Source organism: Malus domestica, chromosome 15, assembly GCF_042453785.1.
Source record: "Malus domestica chromosome 15, GDT2T_hap1".
Classification (NCBI taxonomy): domain Eukaryota; kingdom Viridiplantae; phylum Streptophyta; class Magnoliopsida; order Rosales; family Rosaceae; genus Malus; species Malus domestica.
This window is the reverse complement of record NC_091675.1, coordinates 8,991,208-9,012,518: the sequence shown is the minus strand read 5'-3', so window position 1 is coordinate 9,012,518 and position 21,311 is coordinate 8,991,208. Positions and strand designations below refer to the sequence as shown.

General features: G+C 38.5%; 3 protein-coding genes and 1 long non-coding RNA gene across 4 annotated transcripts; 1 reads left to right on the top strand and 3 right to left on the bottom strand.

Moving 5' to 3' along the window:
• Positions 1 to 316: 316 nt before the first annotated feature.
• LOC103456188 (uncharacterized) lies at positions 317 to 1,543 on the bottom strand. The gene is made up of 3 exons (XR_011575945.1): positions 1,157 to 1,543; positions 630 to 912; positions 317 to 508 (listed from the first exon to the last, which is right to left on the bottom strand). It is a non-coding gene; the product is annotated as an uncharacterized lncRNA (long non-coding RNA).
• Positions 1,544 to 7,518: 5,975 nt separating this feature from the next.
• Positions 7,519 to 10,733, top strand: LOC103456189 (adenine nucleotide transporter BT1, chloroplastic/mitochondrial-like). The gene is made up of 3 exons (XM_008395845.4): positions 7,519 to 8,606; positions 9,465 to 9,626; positions 9,707 to 10,733. The coding sequence occupies exons 1-3, from the start codon at positions 8,058 to 8,060 to the stop codon at positions 10,175 to 10,177; spliced, it is 1,182 nt and encodes a 393-aa protein (XP_008394067.2). The 5' UTR covers positions 7,519 to 8,057; the 3' UTR covers positions 10,178 to 10,733.
• A 449-nt stretch (positions 10,734 to 11,182) lies between these two features.
• Positions 11,183 to 13,296, bottom strand: LOC103456190 (uncharacterized protein At2g34160-like). The gene is made up of 5 exons (XM_008395846.4): positions 12,860 to 13,296; positions 12,641 to 12,689; positions 12,303 to 12,365; positions 12,146 to 12,210; positions 11,183 to 11,518 (listed from the first exon to the last, which is right to left on the bottom strand). The coding sequence occupies exons 1-5, from the start codon at positions 12,986 to 12,988 to the stop codon at positions 11,408 to 11,410; spliced, it is 417 nt and encodes a 138-aa protein (XP_008394068.1). The 5' UTR covers positions 12,989 to 13,296; the 3' UTR covers positions 11,183 to 11,407.
• A 311-nt stretch (positions 13,297 to 13,607) lies between these two features.
• On the bottom strand, positions 13,608 to 20,661 carry LOC103456192 (cellulose synthase A catalytic subunit 1 [UDP-forming]). Its single transcript, XM_008395847.4, has 14 exons — positions 20,266 to 20,661; positions 19,188 to 19,383; positions 18,910 to 19,091; positions 18,532 to 18,613; positions 18,259 to 18,445; positions 17,865 to 18,131; positions 17,415 to 17,760; positions 16,832 to 16,969; positions 16,620 to 16,745; positions 16,027 to 16,239; positions 15,660 to 15,924; positions 15,208 to 15,404; positions 14,752 to 15,102; positions 13,608 to 14,593 (listed from the first exon to the last, which is right to left on the bottom strand). The coding sequence occupies exons 1-14, from the start codon at positions 20,344 to 20,346 to the stop codon at positions 14,006 to 14,008; spliced, it is 3,219 nt and encodes a 1,072-aa protein (XP_008394069.3). The 5' UTR covers positions 20,347 to 20,661; the 3' UTR covers positions 13,608 to 14,005.
• Positions 20,662 to 21,311: the final 650 nt, after the last annotated feature.

Sequence of the window (21,311 nt, the reverse complement as noted above, 5' to 3'; positions counted from 1 at the left end):
ACAGAACTAGATCATCCAATTCAAAATTAATTGGATGATCTAGAGAGCAATCTCCATTAATTATGTGGTGTATTACTAGTATCCGTGGCTATGTCGTGTATTAGATTTTGCATCTTCAAGTATAGTCTAGTCTCATCCCCAAGAAAAAAAAAGGATATGTACGAAAAGTGTTGTTATCATTTTCCTATTTATAAGCATAGTACAAAAACTAATCGGGAGCGTGGTTTCCATTATGATTAGTAAACGTGACATAAGTAATGTTATTTTTGTTTTAATTGGGATGTGGATGTATGATAAAAAATAATAATAAAAATAATAATAATAACTCTGCATATCATTTTATTGAAGACTAATGGACAAACTAAGAAAAGGTAGTATCAAATTAATATTACAATGTTTCTCTTATCATTATAAACTTGAGTTCAAGATGAACTACAAAGCCAGTATAATTGATAATATCCTCAGCTGTACGTGGTCATCATATATCTGGTTCAGGTGATTTCATATCCTGAAGATCAAACCATCGACATAAATATTAGTGTATGTGTGTGTGTATATATATGTATGTATATATAAGGAAAATGAATAGTAGAACTATAAGAGAGTGTAAAGTTTGTAGAGATATTTACTGGACATATTCGACGTTGATTCGTGTAGAAGGAGAGTGTGAGATCGCTGCAAAAGCATCAGTTGACATTGCTACTGTAGAAGGGCAAGGTGATTTTTTGCAAAGATCAACCACCTTCACGTCCACCGTAGCACCACCCTTGCAGGGTTTATTACGTCCACTCAGGCACCTCAGTCTATATCGCCTTCCACACGCAGCACCATTGTCCCACAATCCTTCACTCACCGCCACAAACAGGTTCCCCGGAGGGAATTGGTCTTGCCTACTCCCAAAGCACTTTGTAGCTGCACAACAATTACAATGGCATTAAGAAAAATGAATTGTCATTCATAATAGACCAGTTAAGAAATAGAGCATATATAACCTAAACTATATGTTTTTAGCAAAGTATCAGACATGTTACGTTGTCAAATTGTTAATCAAAATCATAAATAAATGTGTATGTAGTTCTAATTCACAATCTTTGATGACATAACATATTGGATATCTTTATCTTCATTGCGTTGAATTAATATGTTGTTTGCTCACGTATGTAAGGAGGACCGTAGGAAGTTGCAGTGCCGATATCACCAGAGACTAGCCTTACGTCTCTGCAGAATAAGCTTAACACTATTGACATGACTAAGAGCCTCATGTTCACAACTAAGTTAGAAAACATATACATTCGTTTTGGGCATGGCTATATATAAAGGCATTGGAGCTCCTCGCTCTCTCTCTCTCTCTCTCTCTCTCTCTCTCTCTCTCTCTAGATTTAAAAATGTTCAACTGCTAAAAAACTGTTCTGCGATGGAGTAAGAATCATTCGCAGGTTGAAAAATCAAGTCAAACAGTTCAACATCTTCTAGAGTAAGGATACTTGCATGCATCTCTCAGGATGTCAAAAGTGTCATTGGCATGCCCAGGGGTTGCATATGAGTCCTTATTCCTCTCAGCCTTTTAAAGCTGTCATGGGGTTCTTTCAGAAAAGGGTATTAACTACCTCGGAAAATATGAGCTAATTACGAAGTCTCATGACATAAAGTAAAAAACATCACATGAAAGTAAAGTTTTTTTTGGACGAAACACGAAAGTAATGTGAATGCTGCTTTTTAGAACAAGACTTGGCTGCTCAACAATTAGCAGCTATTCTTGCTTATACCTAATTTTATGTGAACACGTGTTCAAATTTTAATTAAAAAAATCAAAACTTAAATACGTGTTTACATGAAATTGAGTATAAGCTGGCTGTTGAATTGTTCAGCAGCCAAGTTAACAATTTAGCAGCCAAGTTAATTCCTGCTTTTTAAAAGAAAGAAAAAAAACATGTCAGAAGCACTTTACTAATTTAAATTTGCTTTTGCAAATGCCGACGTTAGAAGGTGATAGTGACTCTGAAATGTACCAACAATCAGTCTTGTGAACGCAAATTTTTTTATAAATCATTTAATTGTGAACTATTTTTGGTACCCTTTTTTCATCAATGGAAGCATGGAAAATTTGAACCTGAGACTTCAACGTTTAGAAGGGATCAATGTACCTTAGGCTAAGAACTAGTTGATTTTTTTTACTTCATGTATATAGAAGAGAAAATCCAAGCCAAACTAGGCACTGTGTATGAACATGATAGAAGTGACCAAACCCGCTAATTACAGCATACTGTCAAACTTTCTTTTTTAATTAACATAATGATATTTTAAACAACTCTAATTTATGAGAAAAAGAAATCGAACTTGAGTGCAGTGAGCACACTGGCTTAACTAACCGATCTAATTCGAACTTGAGTGCCACTGGCTTAACTAACTGATCTAACCAACATCTGTCATCTAGTCTCGACAATTGATGACAGCTTAGATAGGTTGGAATTCAACAAATTTAAAAGTAGTAGTTATACAACTTTTGACCATTTGATTAAAATCTATCCTTTAGTGATTTCCGGAGCTACCGATACAATTATGCTTTGGAGATCCTCATCCTCATATGAAAGATTGCAGCAATCTCTTTTGGTTTCCAGATCAAGTTTGCGTTTCCAATCCTACTGTTTTCTCCAGGCCTCCCTTCCTCATTGTGCACACAAAAGCAAGGGATTTCAATGTCCAAAGTTTGGAACAACTTGGGATAGACATTATCATATATGACCCAGTACACTGACCTAATTCCTCCATAGATTAGAGTAGTTTAAATTACCGTTTTGTCAAAATATAGAATGTACTCTATAAATTCGTATTCATCTACATTTTCGTCAAATAGTTGATGCACGAAAGATTGAATTCGAGTCCGCAAGCCAACACAAGACAATATGTTTTAAGTTTTTCCGTCAAACAAAAATAAGATAAATGGTAATCTTTGATACAAATTCCGCGCCACCATTGGACGAAGTTGAAATTGTGCCAAGCCACTTAAGCCGGAACAAAGTCTCTAAGGATATTCTTAATCCCTTTTTTGCGTGTAAGTTACAAAGTTTAAAATTAAATTTTCTTATTTTTAACCACATATGTATACCACTATGCACTCAAAGTTTGAAATCATTCATTTGGGAAAGAAAAAAAAAAACATTGTCACTTAGTACTACAATCTAATGATATGTCTTCACTTGTAAGTGAGATCTCTTATATTCGATTATCATCATAGACGAATTTTAACCAAGTTATTGCAAGATCATTGTGAGGCTTAACACAACCTCTTTAGTGTAGATAATATCATTTGTTATAAAAAAAATAAAAAGAAGAAAAACCCATTATAAGATATTGGCCATGGCACCCGGAGGCCCTTAATTAAAAATAACGAAAAGTTGAAATAGCATAAAAAAAACGTGTTGGTTCAATCGGGACTGCCTAGCGGGCCATGATGGATCCAAGTGGCACCGACCTGTTATCCTTCCACCGCCGAGAGCGGGAAATGATCGTTGCTCTGTGAAGCCAGCCTTACGCGGTGCTCTCCACTCTAGGAACCAGGGAGCCCAGGCCTTCGCCCAAGCTCCACGGCCCAACTCCCAGCTTGGAATGGGCGGGCCAGAAAAGAGCCACATCGGACCCGGCCGGCTTAAGACAGAACCAGCGTCCCAACACCTTAATGTCCCCACTCGGGTTACAAGCTTGCGTTGCTAAGCTCGACGGGATGTGCGGCTTGTGCACAACATATAAAGCGTTGTTTATAGCTGCTGATTGTCGATGTGAGACAAGTTGTAGTTGTTGTGGTTCTCTCTTAACTTGTACTTTGGCAACTCAAAATTTTGGCCACATTTAATCAAATTGTATTTCTCAATCGCAACTTCGGGAGTTTGAGATTTACGTTGTTGTGGACAAACATTAAAAAAGGGATGAATCGACAATTAAAACTCCCAAAAGAAAAAAACTCAAAACGACAAGTGGTGTTCCTAAAGTTTAGATTCTGCATACTCTCACACAATTATCTTCCCATTTCTTTTTATTTAAGGGTAAAATTTCAAGTGATCATGTATATGGATTAAAGTTCCTGCAAGAAATTAAAAATAATAAGATTACTCAGTGTTGAGAAAAGGAAGCACCATTAGAACTACCTGGTGTGGGAGCGAGTGGGGTGATGCGGCTGTAGGTTGGGTAAGGACACTAAAACACTTGGATTTTGCTTCTGGAGGAGATGAGACTAACGCCGATCAACTAATTGGATCGATACAATCAAATCAATCTCATTTAAATGTTGATAATTATCAATTTAAGTTTTGACATTCACCATGCAACTCAACTCACTTATATTTCACTTGTGATTCATCAAATTTAGCAAAGATGATGAAAGGAGGAGTGCTTGCTGTGTTTTTCCTTCTCTTTTGTTTAAGCACTGACACAACGCTTGGCTGCTTCCGATTCCAGCTCTCCTGCTCCACCCAAAACACCGGCTCTCTCCCCCCATCCTAAGCTTGAAAAGTTCCTTGGAGCTTACCACACTGCTTCTGCTACTTGTTACGATGAGATTTGTGTATCTTATCGGACTCGATAACCGGCCATTCAACAAGATTGCTGTAATGCCATTGTCGAAAAGGAAGACGATTGCATTTGCGCCAACTATGTTTTCAGCGAAGTCAACATTTTTTCCGAGTTTTGTTGCACCACCACTGCTCCGGCAATGCGTCGCCGGCACCACCAAAATCAGCACCACAGATGTTTAAATGAGTCAGATGATTTGGGATTTTGGTATACGCCACAAAAGCATTCGAATTAAAACAGAGATTTACGGTAAAGAAAGCAAAAAAATACAAAAAGCGTTGGTTCAATTGGAACGGTCCAGCGGGGCATGATGGATCCGGGTGGCACCGACCCGTTATCCTTCCACTGCCAAGGGCGGGAGGTGATCGTTGCTCTGTGAAGCCAGCCTTACGCGGTGCCCTCCGCTCTAGGAACCGTGAAGCCTGAGCCTTCGCCCAATCCACACGGCTCAACTCCCGGCTTGGAGCGGGCGGGCCAGAATAGAGCCACGACAGACCCGACCAGCTGAGACCAGACCAGCGTTCCAACACTTTGATGCCCCCACTTGGGTTATAAGCTTGCGTTAATTAGCTCGGCGATTGGTGCTCTTTGCTCAAGGTATATAAAGCTTTGTGTTTAGCTGTTTATAGCCGATGTGGGACAAATTGTAGTCCTGGTTCTCTCTTCACTTGCTCCTCTATTTGGCAGCTCTAAACTATGGCCATATTTAAATCAAATTGCAGTTTTAAATATAAATTTATGGAGTTAAGATATACATTGTTGTGGAGAAACATTAAAAAGGGTTAAATCGAGAGTTTGAAGCTCTTTCCCACCATCAAACTCCCCATGTAAACAACTCAAAACGACCTTGTTTTGATTGTTTCATTCTTTTCTCATCATATCCTCACACAAATACAATTTTTATTTCTAATTTAGGTTTTGGAAAGTTTCAAGTGACGAGTGATATATGCTGAAAGAAATTAGATTTCTCAAAAAGTGTAGCAAAAATCACCATTAAAGCTAGCTTGTCAATATTCCCATTTTGCATCCAACCTTGTGCAGGTTTTCGAAAGACAATTGCTATTAGCACTCCAAAAATTTCATTTGGCACTCCAAACTTTTTATAATTATAAATAAAAGTACACTTGTGAGAAGTGTAGAATGAGATTTTTGGAATGCTAATAACAATTCGCTTTTGAAAAAACCAGATACAGCAATTAGTATAATTCATAATTATCGTAAAAAAAATTATTACTTAATTCTCTTAACTTGTGTCTCACATTTTTCCTTCAATTAATTATGTCAAAAACAAAAATCAATCCGTCATCTAAACGGATCACTATCAAATAGTTCGATTCAAATTGGGTGATCACATATTCTGGTAAACAAGCTGATGAGAACCAAACAATTCAATGTCGGGTTAGTTCAACTTGTTCATTGGACATCAAGAAGTAGGTTTATGACATGTTGGTTTGGCAACGAAAAGGGGAGATTCGGATTCAAAATTTTATATATGAGAAAATATTTATTCAAGTACATCTGAAATCAATTCACAACACTCATAATCAAGTGCGGTTAAGTGTGTGAGTGAGGAAGATCATACATCAAACTAAGACGTTACAGTGACAATATTACAAACCAATCATGTTACGCTATGTTTAAAATTTAAAAACATGTGGTGATGTGTTATTGATTTGGAATGCCATGACGTCATCTGGAGGATGCAAGTCCTTCTCATGTGGAGTGAATTGGGGGTGGTAGAATTGTGAGGTAGGGATAGGACACTAAAATCACTTGGGATTTGCTTTTGGTAAGGATGAAATTGCTTTCTAACCATCAAAATACATTTTGACTGTGTATGCTAGACAAACTTAGACATTTTCGTCTATTTACTCCATAAACTTGTAAGTCATGTTCATTTCCACCCTAGACTTTTATTTTAGCCAATCATCCCGTTAAACTCTTACAAATATCCAATTGCCATACCATCATCAGATTTTTCATAATTTTCACTCATTTTCCCCTCCACATCACTTGGACAACAAATAAACCACTTAATAGGATAAAAACGTCATCCATATCACTTGGACCATACGTGAACCACTTAATAGGGTAAAAACGTGATTATTCTGCAATTAGATGAGTTGCTATAATAAAACACTGATAGAATTCGTCAACAAAAAAAAAATATTGAGTAATAGAACAGTGAGAAGGTAATTGATGAAGGAATTGGATCCCTTCTGGATCTCCTCTCTGGGGATCCTAAGATCAAAGCACACAAACCGTTAATAAAAAATCGTGCGGCTACAATTTAATGTTTTTATATTTTTTAAAAGTAAAATAATCTTATTTTGCGTGAAAAATATAAAAAAGAAAAAAACTATGGTCGCACGTTTTTTGATCAACAGCCTGTATGCGTTGATCTTTAGTATCCCCAGGGAGGGATCTGACGAGGATCCAAATAAGGTGTATATAGAGGTATTTGACTGAAATAAAAGGTCATGGTGAATTTTGAAAAAGTGAAACAATTTTAGGTGTAAATCTACGAAAACTTCAAAAATCAGAAATGGTTTTATTGTTATAGTTATAGTACCCGATTTTCGAAGAAGCACGTGCTAGAAGCTTTTTCAACTAGCACTTAGTACTCTTTTAGAAAACAGGTTTTCTAATAAAATTTCATAACTATTTTAATGAAAACGATTTTAGTAAAAAAATGATTATGAGCAAAAGTATTTTATAATTATAAAAAATCTACAAATCATGCCTATTTATAAAAGATAAATGTTAAGTAGACTTTTCAAAAAGTAGAACACTATATGAATATGAACTCTCTAACACTTCATATATTTTTTTATGCATCTTATAATATTTATAAATAAAATGACGTTAAATTGTAAAGTAATAGAATTTTAGTCTCACTGAATCTGCTTAGTATTTATCATTTTAATAAACCAAAAAGGAAAAATGTGAGTCAATCCTCGAGCAACCCAAACGCGACCTTTGCTTGCACAAGTGAGAGAATTAGCCTTAGGAACCTGGACGCAAAACCTAACTCCCTTTTCCGTTTCCCCTTCCCCATCCATCACCCACCTCAAGAGCCACCACCCCACCAAACCATTCCTATTCCCCACAAAGAAATAGAGAGAGGGGGCAGCGACTGTGTGTGAGAGAAGCAGAGAGAGAATCCAATTCCCACCTACCTCTCCTCTCTCTCTCTCTCTCTCTCTCTCTCTCTCCCTCTCCCCTTATTTTTCTCATCCTCTCTCACTCCTCCTCCCCCTTTCGTTTTTATCGCCTCCTTTTCCGAATCAGAACAAAACCCAAATTCTGTATCCCCATCTTCTGTTTGTTCCTCTCACTCATCTAATAAAAATGGATTCTTCGATTACCCATTTGCTAAAAGTCGAATCTTTGCCTCTCAAGCACTGTGAATCCGCTTGAAACCGTGGCAGATAATGCGAGTGTCTGTCACTAAGCCATAGAAGAAAGCGTTTTACATTAGGTTTTGATCAATGGGTAGGAAGCAAATCCAAGTTTTCGATGATAGGAGTGATGGGTTTCTATCTGTTTGCAATTTGGGAAATTTGGGATTTCAATGGAGTCCCGAAGAGGGGGGTTGCCATCCCGGAGGCTTATTTGCAAGCGTTAGCCAAGTGGGGATGGGCTTCGGGGTCTCGCCGGACCCTCCCAATCCACGACGTGATGGCGGGGCCGTGAAGCTTCCGTATGCCGAGCAGTACATGAAGTATGTGGAGGGGATTAAGAGTTTTGGGGTTGGGGAAGAGAAAGAGGTGGTGAAGAATAAGAAGGGCGGACTTAAATTGAAGATTAAGATTGCTAACCCTTCACTGAGGAGGCTAATAAGTGGTGCAGTAGCCGGGGCAATTTCACGGACGGCTGTGGCGCCATTGGAGACGATAAGGACTCATTTGATGGTTGGGAATTGTGGGAAATCTACTACTGAGGTCTTCAATGATATAATGAAAATTGATGGGTGGAAGGGGTTGTTTAGGGGAAATCTAGTCAATGTGATTCGGGTTGCACCGAGCAAGGCGATAGAGGTAGGAAGATTTCTTTCGTATTAACTTGTTTTAGGTGAATGACATGTCTGGTATCTTCAACTTGTTTCATATTTACTTTTGTGTGCTTATCTTGTCAGTGATTTGATTTGTTCTGTTTTAGGTGTAACTAATGCATTAGTGTCAAGTTCTTTTTGATGTAATATGGGTTCTGCTGGTTTCCCTTTGTTTGTTGAAACTAGGAGCAAGTCAAGTTTCATACTTATTCATGTGGCATTTAGTTTCTCTGAACATATCAAGGGCGTCCCATAAGCATTGAGCAGTCGGTGAAATTAATAATTGAGAACATTTCTGATTTAATCCGAAAAGCTTGGCCTTTGGGTTCCACAAGGTATCATGATGTTTTTTCTATGGGATCACTGGTCTTTTTTCAGAGTTGTTTTCTCACTGTCAATCATGTAGTATGATGTAGCTTTTAGTTGCACGTGTTTGTGCTTTTCATTCTAGTCAAATGATCTGCATTCTGCAAGGTATGTTAAACTACTTTATGCAGAACTTCAAGGAGGAACCTTGTGTGAATTGGAGGAATTGAATTCGTTGCATGGTGCTCTTCAGTAGTTATAGAATGGGAAATGCTGGGGCAATTTGTTGATCTAACGTGCTAATCAGTTCTCCATTTGATCATTGAGGAAAAGCACTATAATATTTAAGGCACCCTGTTCAATGTACTATAGCTGTTGTATTGTGTGTACATGTTATGTTAACGCAAATTTGGCGAGAAAATCAGTTGGAACTTCCCTGCATGAATATGATTTTCATTACAAAGATTTAAAGATTTCAATTCTGCATGTTTAATTGGTTTTGTATTTGAATTTCTGCTACCTTTTTCTTTTTTGGCAGCTGTTTGCTTATGATACGGTTAACAAGCAACTGTCACCAAAACCTGGAGAGGAGCCCATACTTCCAATTCCTGCCTCGTTAATTGCAGGTGCTTGTGCTGGAGTGAGCTCAACAATTTGCACATACCCTCTTGAGTTAATTAAGACGCGGCTAACCATTCAGGTACGTAACGATTAGCAGAAGTGTGTGCCTATCTCAAGTATGGCTGTAGCAATCACATAACTATGTCATTATATTTGCAGAGAGACGCTTATGACGGTCTTCTGGATGCATTCTTAAAAATAGTGCGAGAAGAGGGACCGGCAGAACTCTACAGAGGTCTTGCCCCTAGTCTTATTGGAGTAATTCCATATGCTGCCACCAATTACTATGCTTATGATACATTACGGAAAGCCTATCGCAAGTTTCTCAAGCAGGAGAAGATCGGCAACATTGAAACCCTTTTAATTGGATCAGCAGCCGGTGCTATTTCAAGTACTGCGACATTCCCACTTGAGGTGGCACGCAAGCACATGCAGGCGGGAGCCGTGAATGGAACACAACATAGAAATATGCTTCACGCCCTCACCAGTATACTTGAGAAGCAGGGGGTTGAGGGTTTATACAAAGGGCTAGGCCCGAGCTGCATGAAGTTGGTGCCTGCGGCAGGGATTTCTTTTATGTGCTACGAAGCGTGCAAGCGGATACTGGTAGAGGAAAAAGAGGAAGAGTAGAATATTTTCCTGAGAAATAAATTAATATTACATATCGGTCCTAGCAGGGGTAAGGACACGGGATAACTTATCTCCGACACAGGTTTACTCGCCCATTTTCTTCTTTTGATTGCTGGATATTTATTTTCGTTCCTTCACATTTTGCAACTGAGTTGAGGGGAGCCTTGTTTTTCAAGAGGTTAGACTTGATGCTTTTGAGGATTAATTTGAATGGCATTTGGCTTTTTTCGTCATTAACTGAGTGAGCAGATTACTGTTGACTTGATATGTTACATGCGGCTCCAAGGGTGGACACATTGTACGCATGCATTTCTTTGTGGGGTGCTCTTTATTTATTGCTTTGGAGGATTTGCCAGCAATTCCCTTTGCTATCCTTGTCCTTGCGTGTCAGCTCGTGTCGCCATTGGGGACGTACACTGCCGAAAGGCCACTACTGATTGGGTTGTATGTGACAAGAAATTATTGCATGGTACGGGAATGATCTTAAGCATAAGCTCCTTATTTGTATTATAACACGTGAATAAATTATATCATGTGACATAATTCCGGACAATAATCTTTTGCTGCGGACACTGCTTAGCTAATGCACACCTTCAACTATTGAGCCTTTTGATTTCTCTCTGTTTCTCTCTGTTTCTCTGAAGGCTGGCTGCTCACAACTACTTAATAAGGAAGGGTACACGATTGCACATCCAACACATCCAACACATCCAATTCCAATAGGCCTGTACTTGTTCTCTGTCTAACTCACCTTTCTAATTTGTTGAACATGCAAAGGGGACCCCACAATGGGGGAAATCTCAGCTATCACAGTTGTATGTTATCTTCCGTACGTCTCTCGTCACGTGACTCATTTTAGAAATAGACACAAGGGAGAAAACAACCGGCTTAAACAATGAGACAATGAGAGCGGTGCGGGGTGACCAGTAATTTCACTTTAGGGTTCACTTGCCAACAACCAGCAGAAAGAAGCAATAAAAACACCAGCTTCACACGCATTCTAGATGTCGAGCAGAAGGAAAGTCATTGGTCTACTAGAAGAGCATTTCAAATTCACAACATTCTAACACAAATGCCGGCTTAAACAATGAACCTAGGAACAATTTGAATCTTTTGGTAGCAGAAATAACGGTATTCTACAACAATTCCTAGAAGAAATTTTATCACAGCTAAATAAACACCACTAGAGAGACGAATCTAAGAACAAAAGTCGGACATCAGATGTATGTTTCAACTCTGCTCATACTCAATGCCTTCCTCGGCGGCGGCAGCAGCCGCAGCAGCAGCATCAGCAGCCATTATCTCGTCGAACTTCTCTGACTTTCCGAGCAGTATTTCAATCTAAATAACAAGGAATCACATGATACCATCAGCCTCCAAGACAAAATTAGAGAAGTAAATGAATAAATCCAAGTAATGTAATGCATTGTAAGGTCAAATTAGAAACTGAGAAAATCAAAGAGAAGAATGATTAAACCAACTCTGAAACTCATAAATTACTCGCAAACAACTTAAAGAACAAACCCTGGTTAAACAAGCACTTCACATGTAAAAGGAGGAGCAGAGAATATATTTTTACAATCAGAAAGAACTAAGCCAACACTTTGCCTTGAAGGTCTGACAATTCAATTAATGAGATCAATTATCTAGAGAGTCGGATAGCTAAGGAGCTGACACCTAAGTCCTCACCTCTTACGCATAAGCATCTAATATATTCCAATACCATGTCCATGCCCCGAAGAATGGACAGACCATCGCGCAGGGGCCAGTGGTTGATTGAATTCAGAAACAAGCAAACTATGAAAACTACGATGCCCCATTTACGAGAACAAGCACTACTTTATTAATATGAAGCTCCTTTTCTTTCAAACCATTAAAACTATATTTGCCCATCTTAACGTTCACATATAAGGTTAGTTGCTAGCATCTAACAATGTTTCTAGAATCCCCTACTTTGGTGCATATTACCTTTGCCTTTTGAATTGGCCGCCCTCCTGCATCCTCCCTCATGTTAATTGTCGAAGTCATGATTCCTGTATGTGTTGCATACAACAGCAAGTTGAAATATACACGAGGAACAATTACTACACAAGAAAAGGACTTCAGAAAGGCACAAGAACAGTACTCTTCTCAACGGCCAATCCATTATTCTTCAGAATCTCGGCAATGGTAACCACTGTGGCAATAGCTGCAGATATACAAGCAAATTGTGAATCCTTAGTACACAAAAGATACAAAGCTTCCACTTCAAAAATAACAAATATAATGAACGATTTGACACGGTCGAGAAATGATTATGGAAAAGCCAATGCCTAGGCAGCATTACAGTTCTGATCCATAAGCGCACTCATGACAAGAGAGACGATAATCAAAATGAAGACATAAAAGCATCGACAACCCAATAATAACCTAACTGAATTACCGAAAAGAAAAAAAGGAAGGGCTAAGGTAATGAAACAGTACCCATTCCGAGAGCGGAGAGCTCCACCTCGTTGTTCTGCTGCATGTACCTCTGCAAATACCAAATTGAAAACCACTGAGTCACTCAAAACACACACACTACTGTAAGTAAGAATAAACATGAATACAAGATGAAATCAACAAAAGTCTGCAGCCACCAAAAAATCGACAGCGAAACAGATGAACAAGGAGAAAAGGGTTTTTGGATTTGGTTTTTGTTACCTTGGCGAGATTGACATAGAAGAAGACGGGCTTTTTGGTGTTGGAGACTTGGATGCGATTCTTATTGTTCTTGTTGTACGATGCGTCTGTAATTTGCAAGTTGTTCACTTCTTCTGCCAGACCCTCCATTGCTTCTTCTTCTTCTTCTTCGGCTCTGCAGAGAGGGAGAAGAAAAACCCTAATTCCTCTTGTTGGACTACCGAAGGTTCCGAGGGGGTTTGAAGAAGTGCTCCAGTCCAGTCCTATTGGCTCTACAAGTCAACAAGCCGTTTTACAACTCATCTTGCCGAAATGACATATTTGCCCTCCCAATTTATTTTTTTTACTTTCACAGGTGGTGTTCAATTTAGTGTACTAATCTAAACTACGTAAAGGAAGATTCAAATTTGATACATAAGGGAGCACATTAGCTCTCACAAATGCGGCCTTGTTTTAGCATGATGTACTTTGCTACTTTAGTGGTGGTAATATGGTATGATCGAGAAAAATTTGAATAAGACAACCTAATCAACCAGCTAATCAAATCACTCTCACAAACGATGAGTCCACGCGCATTAAAAGTTGGTACCCAAGTGCAGTTGGATCCGTTTGCCGGAGGAGTGCTAGTCATCTAGCTTGTCAAGCTGTACTACTCAAGTTTTTCTCCATGCTTCATCAGAGCATCAGTCATGCGATTGTGAATATGTTTGCAACAAAAAGTGGCTGCATAGTTATTGTGTTCAACCTATATGAACTTAGGAACATAGGCTTGTTCAATGAAAGAATCAGTATTTCAATTGTAATGCTTACATCGACCAAAACAAAGCTTGTCCTTTAAAAACAGACCAATTACTGAAATAAATAGCTTTCTACATCCTCCCCTCGAGTCCTTTGACAACAACCATTACAACAATACTGCACAACAAACAATGGCTAAGATCATCAAAGTTCAAGAAAACATACTTCAGTAGCGAACAATAAATACTAGACAAGGGGACAATAAGAACGATACACAAGGCGTTCTCTCGTTTCTCTTCCACCTGACTCCCTTTTGGATGAGGAGACCCTGTGTACAAGTTCAGTCGACGATTTACTTGATTTCTTGTATATACACACTGATGGTGTGGAGAGATGCCGGTTCCACAAAATTATTGTATTTCAAATGAACTAACAGTTGATGCCACATTGACCGTTTGATGCAGCTTTTGTCTTGTCCGAAGTGAATGGGTCGATGCGCACCCACAACAAGGAAAATATTGATGCAAGAAGAATAGACCACACGATGACGATTGTAGGGGTGCGATTTTGCCGACCCAACAGACCCTTCAAGAATGGATACAGATGTGCTACGACCCATAGGGCGAAAAACAGTTTGCCGAAGAGTGGACCCCAAGATTGGTAACCGCTATTTATGGCATATGAAACACCGGCCACAATACCTACCATGTTCACAAGAAGAACCGTGGTTGGAGGGATGAGAAGTGATGTCCATTTGAACACGTACAGCTCAGCAAAATCCCCATCCTCATCAGATGCCTTTGACGTCACAGTGAAGTTGGTATCAATCCCAGCAAGAACTTTCAGGAGACCTTGGAAGACAGCGAAGAGATGAGCTGATGTTCCACCAATGATCCAGAACTGTTCGTTTCTCCACCAGTCTTCAATACTAACTCCACTCCACCTTAGCTCAAGGATACCGGTTGCAATAATAGAAACAAAGAGCAGAATGAACCACATGCTAGCGAAATTACTTATCTGCATAAACATTCAACAAATTTAGTGGCTGCCCAAAATGATGATCTGGAGTGTGAAAAGCCTAAAGAATCATCTTAAAGAATTCTTCCAAAAGTTGCAGAATTAGTATTTTATTTTTTTTATGTTTCAAGTAAGATCGACACAGAACCAGTACTTACCTCAGGAATGATAAACTTTTCTGTGAGAAGGCAAAAGGCAGGAAGTAAACAGTATGCAATCAGTGGTATAGATGTGAGGGGGTAAACGATGGTATTGATGTATGCAAGTCTCTCCAAAAGTTTCAACTTGCCATTGTAGCCATACCATATGGGACAATGCCTGCTGAGCAAAATTTCAATGGAACCCAAGGCCCATCGAAGCACTTGGTTCAAACGATCAGAAAGATTGATGGGAGCAGAGCCCTTAAATGCTGGGCGGGGAGGCATGCAATAGACTGATATCCAACCACGAGCATGCATCTTAAACCCAGTTAAAATATCTTCAGTCACAGAGCCATAGATCCATCCAATCTGGTGACAAAACAAAATGTCAATTATTGTGGATCTAAAATCACAAGTTCATTCATTAAGTATTTTTGGAACAAGGGCTACTAGGACCTATATCGCTATACTGACCTCTTTTCCCCATTCACTCTTGTCTTCATATCCACAGCTAATAACATGTATGGCTTCCTTCAAAAGAGTTGCAGGATTGGTTGTAGGCGGAATGCCTCCTTGTTCCATGAATGTGGCTGCAATAAAAACTGGTGATTGACCAAAACGCTTCTCTAAGCTCTTCTGGGACATAAGAAGAGTCCTCTCATCATCATAACCTGCAGAATATGAAGTTATCTCCGTCAAATTTGCAAAGCATGGATCCATCAAAGATCATTTTGTTTCTGCTAATTCTATCAAACTCCGAATAATTTTATTTCTTTTTAAGTATTGTCAAATGAGCAAAATTGTTAAAATTTTCCTTGTTATATGTGATGCAATGGACACAATTTCATGAATAACTCACAACATTACTGTACGCGGTAAGATATTTGGAGAAAATAATTTCAATAAAAAAGATAATAAGAAGCGACCTTCAACACCCTCTTCAATGTCTTCCATATTAAAAATGGGAATGGTGGATTCCGTTCTTTTAACCGCCCTTTTCTTGTCAATATACTTCTTATTGCTAGTCTTATTCTTCTTTCTTGAACCACAACAACTCTTGACAATAATGTTTGGTTGCAAATCTTCCTCAGTCAAAACCGGATCGTACCCATATAGAGCTTGTCTGTTGAAACAACAACCAGTTCCCACATAGACTGGGCCCTGGATGCCATCCAGCCCTTTCAAGTTGATCTGCAAGTAAGATGAAATACGAATGTATTTTAACAGAGTGTATCCATACTAACTTTCAGAGTGATATTAGTAACTGGTAGTTATAAATCAAGTAGCACATACATCAAAGAAGACAATGTTCCGATTGGCATATCTATCGTGCAAATCAATGCCATCAAATCGCTGAGGGAACTGGACATAGCAGGTCTTCTTCCCATAAGCTGGGTCCATCATGAAACACATGGCTTCCTTAAGAGCTTTACTATTATTGAAGTAGTGATCACAATCGACATTCAAGAGATATGCACCATTTGTCAGGACGGCTGAAACTCGAATCTATATGGCACATGGTGAACCAAGTTAGAAAATCACAATGGTTTTGGTACTGACTTCAATTCATCAGGGAACAATCTTATCTTACTAAACCTGTTTAAGAGACTGACATTTTGTACCATAAAATGTGTCATGGTGTAATTGATCAAGGAAATATTGAGGGTTCTAACTGGTAAAGGAAATTTTGAAGATCCTAATTGGAAAAGAAATTATTGAGGATCCTACTTGGCCAAAGAAATATTGAGGGTTCTAACTGGTCAATTTGGAATTTGTCCAGCTTTAGCATAAATGTTGACAAAGTATAGTTCCAAACAAGTCAAACCACTGGCATTACCACCGAGAAAAGAAATATTATATCATAATCAATTTGAGGGGAAACAAACCAATGCATTCATTGCTCCAGCTTTTTTGTGATGCTGGAATCCAGGTCGCTTCTCACGAGAAACATAAACAAGTCGAGGCAGCTCATTGCCATCAGTATCAAGGCCCCCACTGTGGCCTAAGAAAACCTGTTCTTCCACACAATGGAAAACTAAATTAGTATGAAAGCAAGAGGAGGCAGAAACCCAAATGCACTGGATAAAAATCCAAGTACCTGGATCATTCCTGGATGGTCCCTAGAGTTGTTCCCAGGCCATGGAGTCCCATCCTGCATTGTCCAACCTTCTTCAGGCATTTTCTGTGCCTTGGCAACTAAGGCATTGATCCGAACCTTGAATTCTTCATACTCTCTCTGTGGGAAAAACAAAATGCATTGAGACTCCATTCATAGTGCTAAAAATGAATGTAAGTTTACCACAATCTGCTCTCTAAACATCCGTTAACTCTCTTAGGTATAATTAACTCACGATTTCAAATTTAAAACTATTTGAACGGATTGCAGCAATAATCTACCAAAGCATAACACTGTGTTTCATTTTCCTTTTGTGCACTAGCGTCAAACTTCAAATTATAAGCAGGATCAATCAGGATCAATCAATGTTTTAAAGCTGAAAATCAGATGGGAACTGATATTGCTTTAAAAGTAATGCACCACTACAAGGATGATTATGTTATTTTAAGCAGGCAAGATATGCAAAGAATTGCAATAATAATCCTGTTTGAAATAGCACAAAAGAAAGAATCATGTACTAACTAATTTTGAGAAACTATGCAATATTGAACCTGCGTGCACTCACCTTCATTGCTCTACGCTCTTTTACAAAAGAAGGCTGTATCTTGTCCTTTAAGTAATCAATCTTTTGGGCAAAATAAAACTCAGGGGCTCTAGGTTCAATGTTGTGTTTCTTGCAAAAAGGTACCCACTTCCTAGCAAACTCCGCAGTTTCAGAAAGAGATTCAAATGTAAGCATTGCTGACCCATCATCTGAAACATAGCAAGAGACTTTGTCCACTGGGTAATCCACAGCAAGTATGGACAAAACAGTGTTAGCCGTAATCAGAGGAGGCTCTTTCATGGGATCCACTGTACTGACAAACACATCTATGGGAGCTAACTGGGATGGCTCTCCATCACGATCATACCTGCATGGCGAAAACTATGTTTAGGTAAATAAAAACAATAATGAAACTAATTTTTTAAACCTCAACAACTATAGATTGTCACAAATATTGCAAAGTTGGCCAACCTCAGTGCGAGCCTATCAAGATAGGTCTCACGGTTAATGGGAAACCATTTTGGAAACTGATCCAGAAGCCAGGATAAAGCAAACCAAATCTCACAGATGACTGATGTTAACCATAATGGGTATGCATCTTTCACTGGGTGAGTTGCACGGTATTGCAAGAAGAATCCCAGAATAATAAGCCGGAGTATGATCACAACACGATAAGGTGTCAGATGAGATGAAGAAATAGGCACGATGCGACTCAAAGGTTGTCTAGCATCATCAGCCCTGAGAGGAAGCCAAAAGAAAACAAAAACATCATTATCTTGCATCATATGAAACACTTTTCATTCCGGTTATCTATAATGTGAAGGCAAAATGCTTGCTAAGTATAGCTTTTACGCAGGAAGCTCACATTTGGAGTTCTTCACCATTTGAACCAGTGCCTTCCATGTCCCCCTTTCCTTCAGCGTATTTATTAGTCATATGCATCATATTTTTGTCCTGTTTGAGTTTCCAGCCTTCAACCCTTTCTTTCCAGTCAACATTTCCTAGCCCATAAGAATTCAAGTCCTTTGATGGGTCCACTATTCTTACTGGAACTGCAATAATAAATAATATTATCAGATAACTATTTGAACAAACCAATTATCAGAGGACTTTTTGTGGGAATGTAATTAATTTGTACCTGGCTGTCGCGGATCCAAAGGACCTGATGTAGTTCGCACAGATTGGTTATCAGGTGTGGCACAGGGAATCTCACCAGACACCTGAAGGAATTAAAGCATAAGTTAAAAAGCAAGATTGAAAAGAAATGCAAATCATAAAAGACTTGTACTGTAGTTAGAAACAGTAATTTCACCTAAGAGTACAAATACTCCAATTTACACACAAGAGGAGCTAGAAACACTTCCGTTCACACGTGTTACTTGTAGTATCAAATTAAAAGAAGCGCCAGAGAATCAACCAGCTCATCTCCAAGAACTTGAGAGGTTTTTATTTTTATTTTTACAATATTTCAGAGATAGATGAGCGATATGAAGAAGTTTCATTGCTAATCGCTTACCGACTGCCCATTCGTGAGAAGGGGGATCGGCTGTTGAGATTCATGTCTCGAGGAAGATGAGAGATCAGCATCTTCTCCTTGCCATTGGCGTCTGGCATTGCTAGTTCCTTGCGCATAATTGAACTCATTCTCCAGATCATCAATGTCATCCTCATCATCATCTCCATCCACTCGAGGACTCCCTAAAGGACATCAGTTTTATTAAATTCATTTCAAGAATCATATCTAAAAGTCAAAACAGTAGGAATTTATTGAGATAATGAAAAAAACAAGCGAACCTTTGTGCCTTTTATATCTAGTCTTGCACTGTGGGCAAGCCTGGTTCCCATCTTTCCGCTCATACTCATAACAAGGTCGACAGACTGGAAAGGCACACTCATTGCAGGCAACAAAGACATCACCGGTGGCTGTAACTCCAACGGTATCACCACAGATCTGACATATCTGCCCATTCAGATTCTTTACGGGTTTGGGCTGCATCACAGATGTTCAAATTCATTACAGGGAAATTCATTGAAAGTAGCAAGGAATTTGATATGCTTCGGCAGATATTCTGGGCCTTTAGCAAACAAAAAGGTTCTGTTCTAATAGCAAATGTTGCAATAAAGAAACTCAAAGAATGCACGCAGTTACCATTATCAAAGTCTTAAGCAATCAATCACTTCAGAATTTCACATCAAGTAACGTTAAATTAACATATGTAAATTGACATTGTCAGTCGCATATAACGTAAACCACCATGCACAACAAGCAGTTCAGCTCAAAGCTCAGCTGAGTTAAGAAAACAGATCTCGGGGATGTGTTAAATGTTATAAAGCTGGAAATTACATTGCGGTAGTTTCGTTAAGTGGACATGAGCTTAATTCAATTGCGATTTTGCGATCACCGAGAATAGAGGATTAAATATCAATATCTTAGATTGATTGTCGAAAATTAAGATAACCTCAAACTACAAAACTAATAGTAATTAGATTGGGTTGTCAACAAGTATCGGCAAATCCAGCTATAAACACCAAAGATTAAACATTTCTAGGATCTGATTAAAATTACATTTACTATTCCCAAACTGTTCAGAAAGCACACAAATTTCCACAAAAGATCAGAGCTTCAACTAATCCAAACTCAAATCTCCAACTTTGACTGCAACATCCCCTCCCCTAGTCTCAATCAACACTCAAAATCCAATCCAAAGCCTACCCACTTCCGATTCAGTAAAAAAAAAAAAACCCCACAAAAATTCACTGAAAACTCAGTCCCACCAGATCCACACACTCCACAAAAACCCACATCCAAAACAACACAAATCATTAAAAAAAAAAAACAAACAAAATGGGTAGCTCCAAAAATACAATTTACCGCGCTATCTGAATCGTGGCGAATCCGAACGAGCTCGTTCCTCTTGTAAGAGCCGGCCACCAGTCCCGCATTGGCTTCCATGGCTGCTGGCCCCCTCAATTCTCAAGCTTTTCTGAGATTTCGATTCAGTGGTTTGGGATATCAGAAAGGAGAGAGATCTGTCGGCAGAAGAAGCTGTCAAATTCGTCGCCCGTTCACTACGACATCTCCACACTCTCTCTCTCTCTCTCTCTCTCTCTACTAATGACAGCTTGCTTTCTCTTTGCTTGTCCTTTTATCGCTATATTTTCTGTATTTTTTTATTTTATTTATCATTACCGGATCAACCGACATCTCGCTTTTAAGTCCTTGTATAAATGTACAGTGAATCAGTGATGCAGTCTTTTTGTCTTGTTATCACGTTTTTTAATTTTATTTTTATTTTTTGGGTGGAATTTTTTCTTATTTTCTTTTTCTTTATTTTTTAGGAGATTTTTTTAGTGCATGCATATATATATATATATTTTTTTTTTAATATTTTTTTTGTACGTTTTTTTATTGATTGTGGCAGGCAAAGCAAAATTGCTCATAATTTCTTTAGGTTCAAAAAGGTAGATAATCGTGACTTGTTACTAGTTCTCTTATTTTTTTTGGAAAATAAAATAAAATCAAACATTTTATACATATGTTATACACATACGTATGTATTTTTCATGCTTGAAAGTTTCAGTTCTCATGTCTTGGGCGGGAGCATTTTTGCTTACCACCATAAACTATGGTGTATATTCACCATACACTTAATCAATTGACACATGTCATTTCACTTAATTCTAGTTAACTTTCACATTAAATGTTAGTTTTTTCAATTTTGAAAAAAAATTAACCAAGATTAAATGAAATGACACGTGTCAATTGATTAGATGTATGGTGAGCATACACCATAGTTTATGGTGGTGAGCAAAAATGATCCCTGTCTTGGGCATAGCTTGAACATAAGAAATTATATATGTTTCTTGTAGGTTCCACACTTCTGTTGGCATTCAAAATTCAATGCTTTAGTTAGAGGG